The sequence below is a fragment of the Chelonoidis abingdonii genome, chromosome 4 (assembly GCF_003597395.2).
Source record: "Chelonoidis abingdonii isolate Lonesome George chromosome 4, CheloAbing_2.0, whole genome shotgun sequence".
Lineage (NCBI taxonomy): Eukaryota > Metazoa > Chordata > Testudines > Testudinidae > Chelonoidis > Chelonoidis abingdonii.
Window position 1 is genome coordinate 15307161 of NC_133772.1, and position 19919 is coordinate 15327079.

The window sequence follows — 19919 nt, forward strand, 5'->3', positions numbered from 1 at the left end:
ATGGGCGTAGGCTTCTCTGAAACAAAACCATGCAGAGAAGCAGGCTCAGGTGCATCTCACGTGCATCAAGATCCCTGAAAGCTCCAGAGGAAGAGGGGACCAAGTCAGATAGCTCTGCACTCTGAGAGTCCGGATTCCTGGGGTTTTTCCCTGTCTCTGACACTGACTCACTGTGTGACCTTGGGCAAATCACTTCACCTTTCTGTGCCCCTCTTTCAAATGGGGATAATGTTACTTTGTGAAGGCACTTCGAGATCTCCCCTGGAAAGCACTTATAAAGGATAAGTACGAAGCATTACAATGCTAGTTGGGGAAAGGTTTCCCATATAGGCTAATAAACCTCCACATGTGCTCTGCTTTGATAGTGCTAAATATCCATTATTGCTAGAAGCCTGAATTTCAGGGATCAGTTTGTGACACTTGGAGAGAAGCATTGGCCCCTGGAGCCAGAAGTGTGCCTGTGCTCTGTATGTGTGTCGAGGATGATACAGTCCTGGAGTGATGGGATATATAAATCCTACTTTAAGATTAAACTCGCTAGCAGCTTGAATTACATAAGAAAGGCTGAGTTTCTCGCTGCGGTTTTCACACCTATTTATACAGGTGTGAGTGTGTGGCTGGCTGCCTTTCTTGATCCCCTTCTGTCTCTCTCCTCTCCTCTGTCGCTCTTCATTTGTTCATTTCATCTGAAGGTTTGACAGCTATTCAGGGGGAGAGGAAAAAATAATCCCTGGTTTCCAATGGTAGTTTGGGACTCTCACTCTGTCCTGCTGGGCTGCTTTTTGGATCTTTTACAGTTCAGCTGTAATGCTGCGTGTGACAGTCGGAGAGCTGTGGCTGGAAGGTTGGTCTCTGTACTCCAGCCTTTTCGCCTTTCCCAGCAGGAGATGCCATGGTAGGTTCCCCCTGGGGGTTTGGGAAAATGTTGACAATGGGCATTAATAATAATCTTGTCAATGAAGAATTAAACAAAGAAAAGTTCCTAATGAGCCAAGAAAGCACCGAGCCGGGGAGCTGACGGCTTGCAGCATCCTCGGTTGGAATGTCCTGTGGGGGAAGGGATGCTCAGAAAAGCGGGGAGCGAGCTGAATCCAACCTATGCCTTTTATTTTTAGGAGCCGGCTCTGTGTGAGCTGCTCTGGCAGATGTGGAACTGCAGGATTAATGGAGACGTGATGAAAGGTACTGACTCCTGCTTCTCTCTCTCTCCCTGTCTCTCTGTGGTAGATGGGACCTCTCATTATGGGCGGCTGCGTGGAAATAGATGCATTGCTCATGGAGGAATTGCTGTGCTCCCGGCTGCCTGGCTTTCTGGTGGGGGTTGGGGTTCTTTGTATATTTCTCTGCTTATTTTCCCTCTGTGTGATGCTTGACTCTGGCTGTGTTTTGCAGCTTAGCCAGCCCCCTGGCAGGCAGGACAGATGCTGCCTCATCCCTGACGATCCACAATGGAAGTGCCCAGTACCAAAGATTTCCACTGGAAAACCCTCGCACCCCTCCCCAGCGGCAGGGTCTACTGCTCGCTGGTGGAGGCAGGCGGTCAGGTCTTTGCCATTGGAGGCTGCGACGACAACGGAGTCCCCATGAACTGCTTCGAGGTTTACTCCCCCGAAGCCAACCAGTGGAACTCTCTCCTTCCCATGCCCACGGCCCGGGCTGGAGTAGCCGTGGCCACCCTGGGCAAGCGGATCATGGTGATAGGAGGGGTCGGGATGAACCAGACGCCCTTGAAAATAGTGGAGATGTACAACATAGATGATGGCAAGTGGAAGAAGAGGAATTCCTTAAGGGAAGCTTCGATGGGCATCTCCGTGACGGTAAAAGGCAAGGAGAATTTGTTTCCTAGGCAGCGTGTGGGGAGTGGCACTACAGAGAGGAAAGGGGGAGGGTAGGGTGTGAGTCCAACTTGTGCATCTAGCCGAACAGCTTTCAGAGATTCTTGGGGCGGTGGAGGGCTTTGAACAGGGGTAAGGAAGCAATCCTCCTTCCCAAACCCTGCACTGAGAACTCGAGATGAGCCTTATCTCAGGCTGGAGAAGTTGGGTCAGCTAGACCCCTCCTCTTTGCAATGTCCAAACGAGGCAGGACTGGACCAGAACCACTGCGAAGAGGACTTTTCACTGAGGCTGCTGAAATCAGACAAACCCTGTGGTTCCGTCTGGCTCTCCAGCTCTGCCTGTGGATGGTGAGCACTCTTATGGCCGGGATTATTTTAGACAGGCAAAGCTGCATTGCTGGAATCCAAACTTTCCCAATGTTGGGTGGCTTTTGGATCCCAGGTTTTGACTTGGGCCTCACTCTAGTTTTGCAGGATTTCTGTAAGGCAGAGATGCCAATAGGGGTGTTAGAGGTGTAGGGCCCAATTCTGCTCTCAGTTACACAAGTTTTAATCCCAGATTGAATGGAGAGCAGAGTTTGGTCCTTGGAATGGTCCCATTCACGTGGATTTCCAAGGCCTTATAGCTTGATTGTCAGAGATGCTGGAAACCTAAAGCTCCCATTCATGTCAGTGGGAGTGATGAGCACTTAGCACCTCTGCAAAGCAAGCTACGAGGATCATAAAATAGGTCAGAATCTGTGAGCAGAGCCAATTACAGTGACTTTCCCTGAAAGGCTACAAATAGGAACAAAGAGCTCTCAGTTGGCACTTATTTCCAAGGGCTGCACAGCTGAGATGGTAGGCTCCTTATCTCTCTCCCATTTGGCCCATAGGATGAGTGGGATTCACCACTTTATCCGGTTTGGCACTTGTACCACTGCCCTCTGGAGAAACAGACAATGGAGCTGCCGATTCTACCGTAGCCATAATGAGTTCCTAAGCAGACAGGTGAAGTCCTTCTGCTTCCTTGTGACCTGATTTCATTAGAAATGGGAAAAGCCTTGAGCTTTCCCTGGCCCACCCCAGCTCAGCAGCCTTTCAGAATTCTTCCAGGGACAGAGCTGCAGCTGACGTGGGGTGCCTCGGGGTGGGGCGCATTCAGGGCTTCTCCAGGCCGGAAGGCTTGTGGCCCCGGCTGAGGGAGAGGTGCAGGGGGCCCATTCATTGATCTGCCCTGGGGCCCAGAATTGCTGATGGTGGGTCTGCCGCCAGCAACACACTCACCCTGCACCACACTACGTGGGCTCTTAGGGCCCCCTCTCCACCGGCCCCCCACTGTGCTGTGTGTGTTCTGCCCAGCGCCGGAGGTGGGGGAGGATGCGCCCCATCATCTAGTGGCCTGATGAGTGAAGGGTCAGGGCCTGGGCGGGGGACAGCTGCCATCATGTCACATGTGCCTCCTCCCTCCACAGATTGCAGCAGCTGCCTCAGCCCACCCCGCTCACTTATAGCCGGAGCAGTGGAGTGGTGCTGGTGGGCGCAGCATGAAAGGAGCCAGCCACTGGCTGGCAAAGGAGCACAGTGCAGGGAGTGGCAGCCAGCCACTGCGTAGGGATGCTCCGGGGGTGGCAGACGGGGGTGGTGGGAGGGGCCGGTGGAGAGACCCAGCCCTAAGCACTGGTGGAGCCGGATCTTCATGCTCTGAATATTGATGGAGCCCGGAAACCACAGGTCCATACGATGTGCCGCCTGTGCCCGAGGCCCCATTGTGAACCCCCTGAACCTCACGGCCTGTTTAGGGAGAGTGTCAGTAGGTACATTTTCCAACAGTCGATGCCGTCATCTTCCTTGGAGAGAGGGTGACAATTTGCCCCTGAAAAGGGCCAGGTTGTGATACCCTATGGGGCTGATCACGGAACAGGGGGATTTCACAGCATCGGTAGGGATATCACAGCCGGATCCCAAAACTTGCACCCGTGCAAATGAACTGAGTGCACAAGTGTGAATGCGAGCACTGATGCTTCCCATTGCCTGATTCCCCCCACATCTGGTACTGTCATTAGAGCACAAGGGCTCTGATTTGCACCACTGCCTGAACTCTGAGAGCAAAATGCAGGTACAAATTCTGTGGTGCAAGAAAAGGAGGTGTCTTTAGGTGAGCTGCAAACTCTCCTCTTTTCTCTGCCATTCATAATATTGTGACATTGAATGGACATACGGAAAATCCTTGTATCAGGGCTCTGGCTTGCCTATCTAGGCATCTTGTTTATCATTTCTAAATGGAGGCTTGGAATATTGATTTCCTTTGGAATGTGCTGCCATGTGATGAAAAGCCCCAGGCAGGGAGCTGTGTTCTCATGCAATGAGCCCGAAGGTCATTTAGCTTCCTGAGGTGCTCTGGATCATGAACGCCTCTTCTGCCTAATCGCCAGACAGCTTCTTTGGAAATTGTTCGTTGGTTTGTTCGTTTGTTTATAGGTGGATTAAAAAGGATACTGTCAAGATATTTAAAACAAAAAACAAAAAAACCAGTTTACCGTCATCAAGCCAGTTTCATCCCTGATGTAAGTCTGCTGGCTTTTTAAACAAAGATACGCCACAGATCAGTTTGGCCAGAAAAGCCTGGAACGTAAATCCTTCCTACAATATTTTGTCTTCTTTGAGCAGACTGGTTTGTTAGCATAAGGTTGTTCAGAAGTGCTCGGGGGGAGGGCACCTATGCTGGTGTGTTGTTATAGGGTTGCTTGGGATTGCTGAGGGCTGCCTATACTGGTTTATTATTGTAGGGGTACTCAGTAGTGCTCTGCTCTGCATACGCTAGGGGATTATTATAGGGATGCTCTTGTGGGCCAGGTTGCTGCCATTGGGTTCTTGGGTTTCGTTTCTGGAAATAAAGCCTGGAAGGTTTGTGTAAGAGAAATCCTGCCCCTCCCCCCCGTGTTTGTATATAAAGGATTCCATTGGTGAGGACTGGATTTGTTGTTACCCAGAGACAGATGTGGGTGATGGGGAATCAGCTATGAACAAATTGGTTCGGTGCCTTATATGTGTCCTGGCTCTGACACCATGGTTTGGGTCACAGGACTAAACATCCTTCGCCTGCTTTGAGGCAGTTTAGACACCCTTTCTAAGTATGGGCTGGAGACTGCTGTGTTGACTCTTCAGTAATTTGAGTGCACCATCTGTTTCTATGACCTCATCTTCTCTTCCAGGGAGCAATAGCCAGGTACTTGCATCCCAGCCAGAGTGAAACAACACAGCCTGCTCCTCTACAGCACCTTTTGCACCCTGCCCCCTCAGGGGCTAAACAGCTCCAAAGGGAAACAATCCCCCCACCTTAACCCCTGTGATGCAGGCCAGGGCAGTGGGGCATCAGCTGGGTACAGGGAACACCCAGGCTGAGTAGCAGGAGGGGCTTTGGCTGAGCTCCACATGGGAACCCCAAGGCTGGAATAGCAGAGAGTGCTGCAAGTCAGGACATAGGGCAGCGGCAGGGCTGTGTGACCGCTCAGGTGTGTATCTGGCGCCAGCCAGGGATCTTAGTCCTTACTGTCATGAGCCCCATTTCCCTTCACAGAAGGGAGGTCTAGGCATGCTTAATTCTGTTTCTGTGCAGAGGGCTGAACTAGATGATCTCTCGAGATCCCTCCCAGTCCTGCATTTCTATAGCAAAAGCAGAGAGCCCCTGTGTTACCAGGCTTTTCCCTCCCCCCACGACCCTCTGGCATTATTTCCCTATTCCCCCATCATTTATTTGCAGGTCTCTTTCAAGAGCTTATCGGTATCTGGTGGGCACAGGCATACGCCCTCCTACATTAATGCCAGGGCTGGTACAGTAATGCAGCTCTTCAATATGGAGATGGGGTAGCTGAGAGCAACACTTTCTCCCTGACTGGCTTCTTAAACATGCTTCCGCTGTGCCACCAGTTCTCCCCCTTACCATGTGCTTTATTGGGCCTGTAGGGTCCGTCCACACTGCAGCTGGCAGCGAGCTTCCCAGCCTAGGCAGGTAGACTGGTGCTAGCGTGCCAAAAATAGTAATGTGGATGTTCTGGCTCTGGTGCAAGCTCAGGGTCTTAAGCCTACCTGACCACCTAGAGAGCCCAAGCTCCAGCCCGAGCAGAACGCCCACGTGGTTATTTTTCACAGGCTAGCTCGAGCCCCACTAGCAGGAGTCCGCCTGGGCTGGGGGGCTCACTCCCAGCTGCAGTGTAAACATCACCAAAGACTCTGAGATTCAGACTTGGGAGTTGCTGGGATCGAGGCTGATCGATACAGGATTGGCTCCGTGAAACGCCGATGCCCCTGTCTACAGTCACTGTTTGGTGGCTCAGAATAAACCAGACAGGATGGCAAAAGCAGATTGGGTGAGACAATCAAACAAACCCCACCCCTTGGGTGAAGCTGCTTTTCCAGTTCAGAGCACAAAGGTGCTTTATTTGCTGTAGTGCTTAAATATCTGTCTAGGTGCACTGGGAGGGGAATAAAGAAGGTGGATTCGTATTCATTCCATTGTTACAAAAGGGAAGTGAGCCTCTTTGGCAACTGCTTCTGGTTTGTTAACCCTTTCCCTGCCCAGGACAAGTGCCATGGTGCACTGGAATGGGCCTGGCAGTAGAATACTTACTGGTCTGAGTTATTGCAAAGATTTACATGGCACAGTGGGCACCGCATGAAAACTGAGAGAGTGGATCCCAAATATCCTTCGTGTCAAGTGACAGTGCTCACTTTAGGCCCAAAGTTAGCAGTGCTCCGGGCAAATATGTCCTCCCACTTGTAGGGATGTAAATCTATCTCAGAACAGATCAATGGCTCTGAGGTTCTAGAGAGTGCTGTTTACACAGAAGGAAGGGCGGCACTGTGGGGTAGTGGATAGGGCACTGAGCTGGCGCTCAAAAGAATCTCCATTACCTATTAGCAGTACAAGGGCTATGACATAGAGTTCAGCAGTTCTGATTCCATCCAGTAGAGGCCAGTGCAACGTGCCCAAGCATGCACAAACACGCACCTGCATCTTCGCACGCAATGCATGCATTTTTGCACCCTGGAGATTGCCTTTAGGACAAGTGTCTTTTTCATTGTCCCAGGAAATAATTATGATCTGGATGCATTCCTGAGCCCTTGTAACCTCTGCTTCTCTGCCCTCTGCAGACTACAGAGTCTACGCAGCTGGCGGGATGGGACTGGACCTGCGACCTCACAACTACATGCAGCACTACGACATGCTCAAGGACATCTGGGTGTCGCTCGCAACCATGCCTACACCCAGGTACGCCGCCACCTCCTTCCTGCGGGGCACCACGATCTACGTGCTTGGTAAGGATGGGCCTTGGCTGCCTCCTTCCTTGTTCTTCTGTAGGGATCTGCTGGACAATAGCTCCTCCAATCCGTGTGCTCCGGTGAATGCTGAGGGTGAGAGAATTCCTAGAACAGACCCAAACTGACCTAAAACCTCATAGGAGGTTCTGAAAGCTGCTTCCATCCACCCCCCAAGTGGTGATTTTAAGGCATCCCATGGGTTTAGCCACCATTAGAAATACCAGGCCTGCTCTTGCATCTGCTGAAGTCAGTGGGAATTTGGCCATTGGCACCAGCAGGTTCGGGGTTGGGTCTGTTATGAACGAGATAAGTTGCCCATTCAAGTTGCAGATGAGAGACACCTGCACAAGCACTTAGCTTTTAGTAACCATAAAAATGCTCTGTATCTATACAGAGACAGTTTACATCTTCAAAGCACTGTACAGACATAAAGAGCTGACAAAACCCCACTGATGTCAGGATGTCATTGTCCCTTTGTGGGGAGTAAGTATCATTATCTCCCTCTTATAGATGGGGAAACTGAGGCAGAGGTACAGCACTACTTGCTTAAGGTCACACAGCGAGTCAGTAGCAAAGCTTTGATCAAAACCAAGGAGCCCTGACTACACTCAAATCCCTAGACAATGTTGCCTCTCTTAAGGCTGCTACAGAAAAGAACCTTTAATGCATTTGAAGTTTACCCACTTCTAATGAACACACAGTGTGCAAGGCTCTGCCGCTAGCGCACATTTCCAGTCTTCAAAGACATGCCGAGCACCTGAATGGGAAATAGATGTATTCATTTGCATCTGATTTATAAAAAGAATAATATGGCATCTTTTGCCATTAAGTACTAGCTGCCTAGGCCATTCTGGTCTGTCATTTTGAGTCTTGGCCATGTTATGGGTGTCGCCGGTGCTGAACCCAATCTGAATTGCAAAAGTTCCTGAGCTGACAGTACCCATCTTGCTGTGAACTAGTCTTGATTACACTGGCACATCTTTAAATACCTTTCAGTGCTAGCTATCCAGTGTTGCTCTAAGTGCAGAACATGAAGTGCATGGTGCATAAAAAGGACATGTTTTCATTGCATGAAATAGAAGCTGGGAAAAGTCTAGTTCTATTTAGTTTCAGGTTCAGGCTGTTGAATTCAAATGAATATTTTAATATTTCTTTTTTTAAAAAGTCTTTACAGTGTTACTAATAGCACTTCTAGACTGTTATAAAGGAGAGAATTTAAAGCATGAACCAGTGTTCTCAACTCTAGTAATTTTATTATAAGTCTTGGGATATTTGATGTTTTTTCTTAAAGCCCCAGCTCCTAGAGTCATGTGATTATTTGAGTCTCTGAGCTTTTATTTTTGTTTAAAAAAAACAAACCAAAAACAAACTGCCTTTCCAGAACACATGATTGCAGAGAAGAGCTTGTAAACATAAATCCTAAAGACTAAGGAGGCAAATAAAAAGACCACAACATTTATTATTTAAAAAAAAAAATCTCAATCTTTGTCATATTCTCAGGATTTTTGATGGCCCGACTCATGATTTCAGAGGGGTTGCAGCTGGCAGTGCTGAACCACCATCAGTTAGACATTCCTACTGTTTGTTTCCTTTTTTGCACTTCACTCTCCTTAGGTTGCATTTACATTTGAACTGGGAGGTGTGATTCCCAGCTTGCGTAGACATGCCTGCGCCAGTATAGCCAGAGTAGCATGGACGGCGGTTGGAGCTACTGCCCAAGTATGTACCCGGGCGTCCGAGTGGGTACATGTTCAGGTGCCTAGCCCAAACTACCACCTGTGCTACCCTGGCGACACCGCTATTTTTAGCATGCCAGCTTGAACAAACCTACACAGCTGGGAATCACACCTCCCAACTCCCATGTAGATTGTTCATAGTCCGTTTAATTTTCAGGTTCTTTTGCACTAGCTCAGTGCTGTGGCGTTTGGGTTCTCGCTCCTACAAAGGAATGCTAAATTCAGAGTCTGTCAAGAAGGAGGGACACAGATCACCCCTGTGTTCCCTGTAGTCTGGTGTTCTGTTTCCAGCAGCAACGAGCACCACAGTATTAACCATTATGATGATTTTGAATGGAAGTTGGTACCCAACCCAGTTAGGCAGCTGGTGTGCTTGAGAACACTGTTGATAGCTACGAGTATTGTGCCATTGTTTCCTAGTGCTCCCCCATCTCTGTTGGTATTCACCTGTTGTCTCTTGTCTTATACTTGGATTGTAAGCTCCTTGGGGGAGGGACCATTTCTCTGGTCTGTGTTTGTACCGCATCTAGCACAGCAGGATCCTTTTCCATGCCTGGGGTTCTTAGGTGCTCCCACAATGCAAATAATTAATAATCACTATTAGGCTGTTCTGAAAATCCCAGCCACTGGCTTTTGTACATCCCTATCCCACCGTTTCCCTCCTGAAAGCCTCAGATGTCTTCCCACTTCCTGTCATTGACTCTTTCCTCCTAGGGCTGACCTTCCCCTGCACCCCCCGGCTTTGTGGCAGTGACATTTCCACGTGCTGTCGTCCTAGAGCAGCTGGGCTCCATGATGGCTGTGCGGCAAGGAGTGCCACACACATCAAATCACATTTTTAAGCTTGTTCAGGGAACTGAGTGATTTGTTTATTTATCGATTTTTAAAGGTTGCCTAGTGAGAATAAGTGCTGGTGAAATGTGCTGTACTGACAGCTCTGGAGGCTGATGGCCTTTGTTTAGCTACACAGCTGGCATGGAGAAGCTTCCTCCATTCACTGTCCTGTGCTTCATCCCTGACCAGAAGAGATCGCCCCAGGGGCAAAAGGAGAGTTTAATCTCTATGGCCCAGTCAACCCCTGCCAACTGCTGGGACAGTGGCTTTGGATAGATGGTCAACTCCATTGGTAACTTGGCTTATTACCATTATTATTAATTGATATTGCTGTAGCAACCAAAGGTCCCTCTTAGGATCAGGGGTCCATTGTGCTAGGTGCTGTACACACACCTAGGAAGAGACAGTCCCTGCCCCCAAAGAGCTTCCAGTTAAAGAAAATGGTCAGAAAATGGGATTTCTTTCCTTTTCCACTCTATACGCTGGCCTCTACGGTAAGATCACATCTCCCATGATGCACCACAGTTTCCCTTCTGTTAGAGGTGTCCCTGGCTGTGGTGCATCATAGGAGATGTACTCCAACCAGGGAGCTTAGCCTATAGAGGAGAATGGGAGCATGAGGCACCTGAACTACAACTCCCATGAGGCACTGCAGCAACATTTCAGATTACAAATGTTTTGGGTGTTTGGTTTTTCGATGGAAAAAAATCGAAATTTTCCACAGAAAGCTGATATTTTTCCTGATATTTTTCATTTAGTTGAAAACCCAATTTTCCATTGAAAAAGCGTTTGGATGGAAAGTTTCTGATTAGCCTTGCTTGCAATCTAATTTAAGACTAAGATGCATCCAGCGAAGGAAACGAAGTGGATCTAATTTACCTTGATTTCAGTAAGGCATTTGATATGGTTCCACATGGGGAATTATTAGTTAAATTGGAAAAGATGGGGATCAATATGAAAATTGAAAGGTGGATAAGGAACTGGTTAAAGGGGAGACTACAACGGGTCATCCTGAAAGGTAAACTGATCAGGCTCGGGAGGCGGGTTACGTAGTGGAGTTCCTCAGGATCGGTTTTGGGACCAGTCTATAATCTTTATTACTTGACCTTGCCACAAAAGGGAATGTGCTAATTAAATTTGCGAAGACAAAGCTGGAGTATTGCTAAACACGAGAGAAACTGGAATAGATCATAGAGGAAATCTGGGTACCTTGTAAACTGGAGTATAGTACGGATGAAATTAATAGTTAAACGTGCAAGGTCACTGTGAATGCTGCCAACTACAAAACCAGTTTTTCCCCTCCCTTGGTTTTTCACATCTCAGTCTGCTAGGAACACACAAGGGCTCATCTCCTGATTGAACTAACCCGTTATCTCTAGCTGCTTGCATATATATACCACCTGCCCCTTGAAATTTCCACTACATGCCAACCTGACGAAGTGGGTTTTTCACCCGAAAGCTCTCTCACAAACCTGTTAGTCTATAAAGTGCCACAGGTTTCTTTATGCGCTTTTACAATCCAGACTTAACCACGGCTACCTCTATACAGTGCAAGGTTCATGCATTTAGGGATTAATAACAGAAATTTGCGTTGCATAAATATAGGGACACCTCAGTTGTAGGTCAAAGGAGGCGAGAACTGAATTGGTTGATGCACAGGATACATGAACCGCCAATGTGATACGGCCGTTAAAACAGTTAATGTGGTCTGGATGCATGCGGCGAGGTATTTCCAGTAAAGTAAGAGGTGTTAGTACGTTACACAGGCACTGGTGAGACCTCATCTGGAATATCGTGTACAGTTCTGGTTCCCATGTAAGAAGGATGAATTCAAACTGGAACAGGTACAGAGACAGGCTACTAGATGTTCCGAAGAATAGAAAACCTGTCTTATGAAAGGAGACTGAAGAGCTTGGCTTGTTTAACCTAACCAAAAAGAAGGCTGAGGAGAGATGATTGCTCTTTATAATATCAGAGGGATAAATATCAGAGAGGGAGAAGGAATTATTTAAGCTTAGTACCAATGTGGACACAAGAAAATGGATATAACTGGATGTTAGGAGTTTAAACTTGAAATTAAATGAGATTCTAACCATTAGAGGAGTGAAGTTCTGGAACAGCCTTCCAAGGGGAGCAGTGGGGCAAAAGACATATCTGGCTTCAAGACTAAGCTTGATAAGTTATGGATGGATGGTATGATGGGATAGCCTAATTTGGCTATTAATTGATCTTTGTTAGTAGCAGGTAATATGCCAATGGTCTATGATGGGATGTTATGGATTGGGCATCTGAGTTACTACAGAGAATTCTTCCTGGGTGCTGGCTGGTGAGCTTGCCACGTGCTCAGGATTTAATGATCGCCATATTTTGGGGTCGGGAAGGAATTTCCTCCAGGCAGATGGCGAGGCCCTGGAGGTTTTCTTCCTCTGCAGCCTAGGGCACGGGTCACTTGCTGGAGGATTCTCTGCACCTTGAGGTCTTTAAATCAGATTTGAGGACTTCAATAACTCAGACATAGGTTAGGGGGTTGTTACAGAAGTGGGTGGGTGAGATTCTGTGGCCTGCGTTGTGCAGGAGGTCAGACTAGATGATCATAATGGTCCCTTCTGACCTTAAAGTCTATGAGTCTATGAGTGTGGCAGATGAAAGCAGAGGAGGGAGGATAAGGGAAATAATAATAAGGTGGTTACCTAAGTTCCGTCGTATGGTTCTGTATTGTCTGAAACCCACCTCACTCATTTCAGCTACCAGGTAAGTTACTCTCAGTTAGCCTGTGCTTCTCTCAGAGCCTGGAGGCAGCTAACTGACAAACTGACCCTGCCCTGGGATGCTTCTGTCCCAGGTGGGAGGCAGTCCAAATACGCCATCAATGCCTTCGAGGTCTTCGACACAGAGACCAGGTCGTGGACCAAGTTCCCCAGCATCCCCAGCAAAAGGGCCTTCTCCAGCTTCGTGCCCACGGAGAACAACCTCTTCAGTCTTGGGGGGCTGCGGCAGGGCAGGCTGTACCGGCAGCCCAAATTCATGAAGACTGTGGATGTGTTTGACATTGAGCAAGGTGGGTGCCCGTCAGGTTCCGTGCTTGCAGGTGAGGAGTGTGTGTGATATGAAGGGCAATATCTTTTAAGTCAGCCAGGATCTAAAGACACACAGCTAGAGCGATACATAGGTGGGCTGAGAGGGATCTGCAGCTCCCCTCAGCTTTGTTGAGGGTTGAGGCACGCTGTCTCCTGCAGGATTGACTGCGGCTCGCTTGCACCCAGTTCTGCAGAAGGAATGCCATCAACAGTAAAAAAGCAAACTAGTCATGCAGCCTGCGGGTGGCAAACTCACTGTCCAGGCAGCTGACTCTAATACCAAACTCTCTCCTGGACGCTGCTCTGAGAGACCCTGGCCAGCTGTGACATAGGCTTATACAAGTCAGGGCAATGCCAGGCAAACAGGCTTTATGGAGGTAGACAGGCCAGCGGGGTTTGGTTTAGTTGTGCTACACGTGTTTGTACACAGGTAAGATCTGCATGGAGCACATTGATTCTCAGCTGTTCTCCCTTCAGTAAGGAACACCAAGCAGGGCTTTAGTTTCCCCTGGCTTGCTGGTGTGTCTGGGCTAGTGTGAAATGCAGGAGTTTTGCTTGGCGAAGGAGGGGATGTTCATGCTAATTTTCTGCAGATGGGCCCAGGCTGTAAAATCTGAATCCAGATTTTCCAGCAGCCCACAGTTTGGAGCCAGGGTTCAGTTCTGCCTATTGCAAAATCGGTATCCTCTTCTGAGCTCAGATTTCAAATACCCAATGCCTGGCTGGGATTTTGGCTCAGGTCCATCTCTAACTTCACCCCATGTGAAGTTAATATCCCTCCCAGTGACTTTTGACTCTGTTTGCGTCTGGGGTTCAAACAGAACCAAAGGTTCTGAGCAAAACTCCCCGACAAACCACTGAGTTTCACCAGGAGTGTGATGAACCGCTGAGTTTAGCACGGTTTGTCTGTCTGTCCTTTCTCTCCTCAGGTGGCTGGATGAAGATGGATCGGTCCTCCTTCCTAAAGAAAAGGCGAGCGGACTTTGTCGCTGGTTACTTGAAAGGAAGAGTCATCGTGGCCGGGGGGCTAGGTGAGGAACAACTGGAGGTGAAGGGTAACCTTTCCAAAAGCACTGAAGTGACTTAGGAGCCTAAGCCCCATTTTCAAAAGTAACTTAACCACTTCAGAGCCCAAATTCCATTAACTTTCAGTGAGCCTTAGGGAGATTTTCAAAGGCAGGTTGACTTTCAATGGGAGTTAGGTGTCTAACTGCCACGCGAAGCTATGAAAATCTCTCCATTAGTCTTTTGTGTCATTCAGGCACTTTGGGAAATCTCACCTGAATTTTGGGCAAGACTTTCACAGGTCCCTATTGATTTTGAGTGGCTTCATTTTTGGCTGCCCAGCACGGGACCCTGGAAGGGGCCTGATTTTTCTGTTCAGAACCTGCCTTCTGAAAATGAAGCCTCTTTGGGGTATCTTAAGTTGAGCACCCAAAAATGGAGCCATCCAAAATCACTAGTCACTTATGAAGATCGAGGCTGCAATCTTCTGTCTCGTGATGCTTGTGAGGTACAAATCTCTTTTCCATCCCTTCCCCGAGTTCTGGGTAGCGCGTTACCTGCGAGCTTCCACTCCCACTCGGAGATGCCTGTGCAAGACTTCATGAGATGCCGCACAAGTTCATATTGTTGCTGCTGGGTGTTTGGGAGCCATCCTTCATGGCAGTTGTTTCTTCCTGGGTGCAGGGGGTTCACTGCATGGCGCCTTCTAGCTGCCAACTGCAGCCTTAACAAGAATACAGAGTGTCAACTCTACCCCGGGCCAGACCAGGGCTGGAAGGGCATCGTGGGTCCTGAGGAGCCAGTGTGGCACAGCTGCTATTATAGGGTAAGGGTGCCACTGGGTGCAGCTGGAGACTAGAGGTCATCAACCATTTTGGACAGCAGGGGACAGACTAGTCGCTATAAGCTGCAGCTTGCAGCAGGCCCTGGTTTCTGTGTCCTGCAATACTTGAAAAGAAAGAAATTATTCAGTGCAAGTTCTTGTTGCCTCCCTTCCTGTACCTCAGTTTCCCCCAGTGGGGCTAAGGATACTGGTCTCCTTTGTAAAGTTATGCTTTGAGATACACAGCTGAAAAGTGCTACATAAGAGCTAGGTGTTATTTTTATTTACATGATTAACACAAAGAACAGAATGAGCAAGACTGGAAGCAGGAGCATGAGCAGGAGCTGGCAAGTATCACCTTGGGTTCCCAATGACCACTCGGAGAAGTCTTTGTTCTATGTAGCAGAGAAGACATTCCAAGTATCCTCATGAGAGAAGGGGGGAAAGAGAGAGAATCATAGAATATCAGGGTTGGAAGGGACCTCAGGAGGTCATCTAGTCCAACCCCCTACTCAAAGCAGGACCAAATGAGGCCATTTCTTCTTTTGGATCACTGCCCCAAAGTGGTGATTTCTTTTCTGCTCAAATCTGATTCTCCCATCCCCCCATTATTTTTATATATTTATCCTGTCTCCCCAACACTTTTGCTCTTCCTCCTCTCCCTCTCCCCCTGCCCCCGCCACCCCACTTTGGCTCTTTCAGGGAACCAGCCAACAGTCCTGGAGTCAACTGAAGCCTTCCACCCAGGGAAGAACAAGTGGGAGAGCCTCCCGCCCATGCCAACCCCCCGCTGCACCTGCTCCAGCATCGTGGTGAAGAACTGCCTGCTGGCTGTTGGCGGAGTGAACCAGGGCTTGAGTGATGCAGTGGAGGCACTGTGCGTCTCTGACTCCTAGCCAGCCCCTTTCCAGTTCCCACCCCCTGGCAGGTCCAGCTCTGAGGTCCTGGGAAAGCGGCAGTGGCAGTGATGCTGTCAGGATCAGCCTCTCGTAGTTTGCACCCTGCTCTCTCCTGTTGCACCTCTACCTGCCTTCACAGAATGTCCTGGGGAAGGTAGGCAGTGCCCCACCCTTGTGCACACACCTCTGAAGCCAACACTGCTCTGAAGCTGTTGGCCAGCAGGGGCTCCTGATTGTCTATTAGTCAGCCTCGGTACCCAGGGGCATCACCCCTTCATCTCCACCCCATCCAGGACCCCTCTGTCCTATGCCAGCCCCGAATTGCTGAAGAATGCACCAGCCTTGTACCGCAGTGTGGGAGATTGTCCAGCCTAGGAGGAGCACTTTGGTTGGGGGAATCCACTCTGACCACCTCCAAAGGTCCAAGAAGGAGCTTGGCTGAGAAGAGCGCCCCATGGAGCCAGAACATCATGTCCCCTGCCGTTAGGAAAGGGCCCTATAGATCAGGGTATGCCAGGTCTACGTCCTCATACTCTACTGTGCTTCTCTAACCATAACTCAGAGCTGCAGCGCTCACATGAAAACCCTGTGTAGCCAGACACGCTGGTTAAAGAAACCCCATTGACTTCATTGTTTGGGTGGAACCAGCCTTCCTGTTCTAATGTGACATTATGCTTGCCAAACATCCAGGGTGCAAGACATCCCTCCCTGTGCAGAATCCCTTGGCGAGCTACAGGCGAACTTCCTAATCATATAAGCTAGAATGGATGGTGAGCGCCATCAGCCAGAAAGAAGCCAGTCCAATGTCTGGATTGACAGCAACTTCCTTGCCCATTAATTTGTAGAATTTGCCCATTGCTTGTGCCCGGAGCTGAAGCCAAGCGTTGCCAGCATTCCTGGGCATGCTCTGACAGATGAATGCATGCAGGGCTAGTCTGAGGACTGTTTGAAGCAAATGAATGACTCTGCATTTAGCATAGAACAGGCAGACCTGCCTTCACTTGTTCTGACACAGAGATGGGGCTGAGCTGCAGCATTCAGATCCGGTTCCAGGTCGAGATTTTAATGCCCATGATGCTCCGGGGTGCTCAGATCCAGGATTTCACTTTGTCTCACTTCACAGATAAAGGACCATTTGCAAAACCTGGAACCCGAGCTAACTTTGGATTTCCAACACCCCGAGAGATTAAGGGATGGCTTTGGACCCACCTCTACGTACACGCATCCCACAGCGAAGCCAGAATGCCACAGCGGTCAATTCCTCTTCCTTGGTTTTGTTTTAATTTGTATCTGTGGTTTGTGGCCAAATGCTCTTTGATGGATGGGTTGCGATTCTTGCTCATAGCAGCAGCACAATTAAAACTTGTATTCGCTGAGCAAAGGCTCTCTGCAGTGAGAGATTCTGTAGGTTCCTCCCTGTTACGAAGGGATCAAACTGGGGAGCTGCAAAGCTGGGGCAGCATGTACTAAAGGGAGAGGGAGCCAGTCTGGGAAATTCTTATTGTTGCTAGTAGCAAGAGTGCAGACTCACATCGAAGGCCCTGCAACTAGGGCAGCCTTAATGCTGCTGCAGCCACCAGCCTCGCGGGCTTATTGTCTACGTTCCTTAATAAAGTCATTCGCCTTGGAGGAAACTGGGATTTACCAGTGAACATCCCCTCGCATCCTGTGGAGAACAAGTCAGGGTGTAGTTGCAGGGCTGGGGGTGTGTGGAGGAAGCTGCCTGGCAGCTTAGCCAGAGCCAAACACGAGTGTAAACCACTTAAGACCCTTCCGTGCTCCCTGCCTTTGAAAGAGCCCAGCAGTTGTCAATGTTTATTTGTGACGGGGCAAGTGCTCCGGTGACAGGCTCTGTCAATGAGAACAAAGCCAGGTTCTCCCTTGGCAGGCTGACATAGCTACCCATGCTAATCCCCTGGCCACACTGCATTGGGCAGAGCCATGGGATAAGCTGGCTGCTAGCAGGGAACACTTCCCTGATCAGAACAGAGACGGGGGGTTCATTTTCTCCTGTGCTGTCACCATCTTCTAAAACCGTCCTTGTGCTTCTCCCGGTGGCTGGCCTGCACGGTTCTCAGAAGGAAATCCCTATCCATGCGGCTCAAGCTAGGTCATGTTTAAATGTGACTTGTACCAGCACAGAGCAATCACTGGGCCTGCCTGCAATAGGGGAAGTTGAGCACCGTGTTCTCGGCTGGGTGGTTATAGCCATGTGTATGGAAGGGTGTTTCAGCCTTGCTGCTACTGCCCTGGCCTTCTGCTGCTTGGACTTGTAGCTACTTTGGGATCCTGGGATGAAAGGCCAGGTTGGAGTGCCACCTGCCGCCCCTTGAAAAGGGCCTCCCCCAAAGGAGCCGGAGTGCCGCCTCTTGAAAAGGGCCACCCTAAGCACATGTTTGGAATGCTGGTGCCTAGAACCGGCCTGTTCATCACAGGGCTGGGGATGGATGGGCCGTTGTTGCCACGGGAGGGTGGGGTGGTTGGGGTACTGGTGCCACCGTAGGGCCAAGAAAGCCCAGGAAAATGGGGCCCTGAGGTAGTTTTTAGCACTTTGAAACAATCCATAAAGGTAGCTGCAATCAGCCAGAGGAGCGGAGACACAGGTGCTTGCAGAGCTCCTGGCATGCCAAGCCCAGTGCGCCCAGCTCAGGACCACCTGGCTTAGCTGTCTCTTGGGCAGCCGGCCTGTTCACAGTGCTTTGCTGCTTAGCCTCCTGCCCTGTGTGAGCTGCTTGTTCCCCTGCTGGGCTGTTCCCCTTCTCTGAGGGCAGAGGTCTGGCAGCAGGGTCGTAACCAGATTATGTTCCCACAACACTACAGGGAGCAGGGACAGAGCCAGCGCAGCACTGAGCCATTGCTGATCAGCCGCCCATCTTCTCATAGCAGATGCTGCGTGAGATACAGGAGCTCTGCCCTCCCCTTTGTAACTACACAAAGGCCCTGCTATAACCCAGGGATCAAAAAGAGCTCCAAGAGCATGTCTTGTCCAGCCCTGTCTCAGCCCAGTGCAGGACTGTTCCCTACTGGATACAGTCATGTACTGTGGGTCTGTGCATCACTGTCCTGTTCTGGATAGAGTCAGAACTGCTCAGCTGTGTGTCATAGGCCCTATACTGCTAGGAGATAATGGGAATTCCCAAATGGCAGGGACTTGAGCTCTAAGCCATGAGCACCTAAATTCTATCCTTGCAGTTGCTGTAAAGTTCCCAATGTGTGGTCCAGTGACAGCGGGGAAATCTTTGTTGTTACAACATTGTAATTTTTGAACAACTTTAAAAATCTCATTTACACATTTTTGTTAAAAAAAATAAAAAATCACAGAAAACTTCAAACTGGAAAAAAAATCCTTTTTAAACTGTTGCACAAAATATACTTTTCACTTGCTCAGCAGCCCAGCACACCAGCTGCCAGGCTGTTTCGGATGCTAGCAGCTTGGAGCAGAGTGAGGGGATGCAGGACATTGCTGGGAACACTAGAGGGCACTTAATGAGACAAGGAAGGGAGAAAGGGTGTAAAATCCAGCGGCTGCCACCTTGCAGTTGTTCACACCTGTGTAAAGTGGGAGGGCAGGGCCGGTGCAAGGATGTTTCGTGCCTAGGCAAAACTTCCACCTTGCACCCCCGCCCTGAGGCGCCACCCCCCATGGCAACTACTCCCCCCCGCCCTGAGGCCCCCCCTCTTGTGGCAGCTCCCAGCCCCCCACGCTCCACCCTGAGGCATGCCCCCCGCCCCAGCTCACCCCTGCTCCGTGCACGAGCACGAACACTCCGAGCACGCCATTGCTTCTTCCCTTCTCCCACCTCCCAGGCTTGCAGTGCCAATCAGCTTAGGCACCGCAAGCCTGGGAGGCGGGAGAAGTGAAACAGCCAGGGCGTGCTTGGGGAGGAGGCGGGGCAGGGGTGAGCTGGGGCGGGGAGTTCCCCTGCGTGCCGCCCTCCCCCCCTTACTTGCTGCAGGTGGCCCTCCCTGCTCTCCCCTGCCCCAGCTCCCTCCGCCTAAATGCCGGCGGCAACCGGGGCAGATGAAGATCTGGCTGCTGTGGTCGCTGCCAAAGAAAATGGTGCCCCCCAAATCACAGTGCCCTAGGCGACTGCCTAGGTCGCCTAAATGGTTGCACTGGCCCTGTGGGAGGGTGATGTGACCGGATCTCAGTGGCTGTGCTTTCTGCCGGGAGAAGTGGGCCCATCACAATGAGATGTCGGCATTTTGTGAGTCAGTGCAATAATCCAGTTTCATCTCCCTGATCCTGATGCTGCAGCTCCTGGGGGGAGTATTTGCTGCAAATGAGTCCCAGCGGTGCAGATTCTCTCTGGCCACACTCCCTGCTCACTAGGAGGTGGGCACTCTGTGCTGCCATGGTGATGTAACTCTGTGGGGCCTGGTTCAGCAAATTAACCTCTGGGATCC

General features: G+C 49.9%; 1 protein-coding gene across 1 annotated transcript in view; it reads left to right on the forward strand.

Annotated features, from left to right (window-relative positions):
- KLHDC8A (kelch domain containing 8A) overlaps nt 1–17151 on the forward strand; it is a 39287-nt gene extending 22136 nt beyond the window's left edge. Inside the window, exons 3-8 of the mRNA XM_032792496.2 lie at nt 1116–1182; nt 1393–1824; nt 6971–7135; nt 12551–12766; nt 13715–13816; nt 15316–17151. Of these exons, the coding sequence (XP_032648387.1) occupies nt 1449–1824; nt 6971–7135; nt 12551–12766; nt 13715–13816; nt 15316–15509 (1053 nt within the window). The 5' untranslated portion in view covers nt 1116–1182; nt 1393–1448 and the 3' untranslated portion in view covers nt 15510–17151. The remainder of the gene's footprint in view (nt 1–1115; nt 1183–1392; nt 1825–6970; nt 7136–12550; nt 12767–13714; nt 13817–15315) is intronic.
- The last annotated feature ends 2768 nt before the right edge of the window (nt 17152–19919 follow it).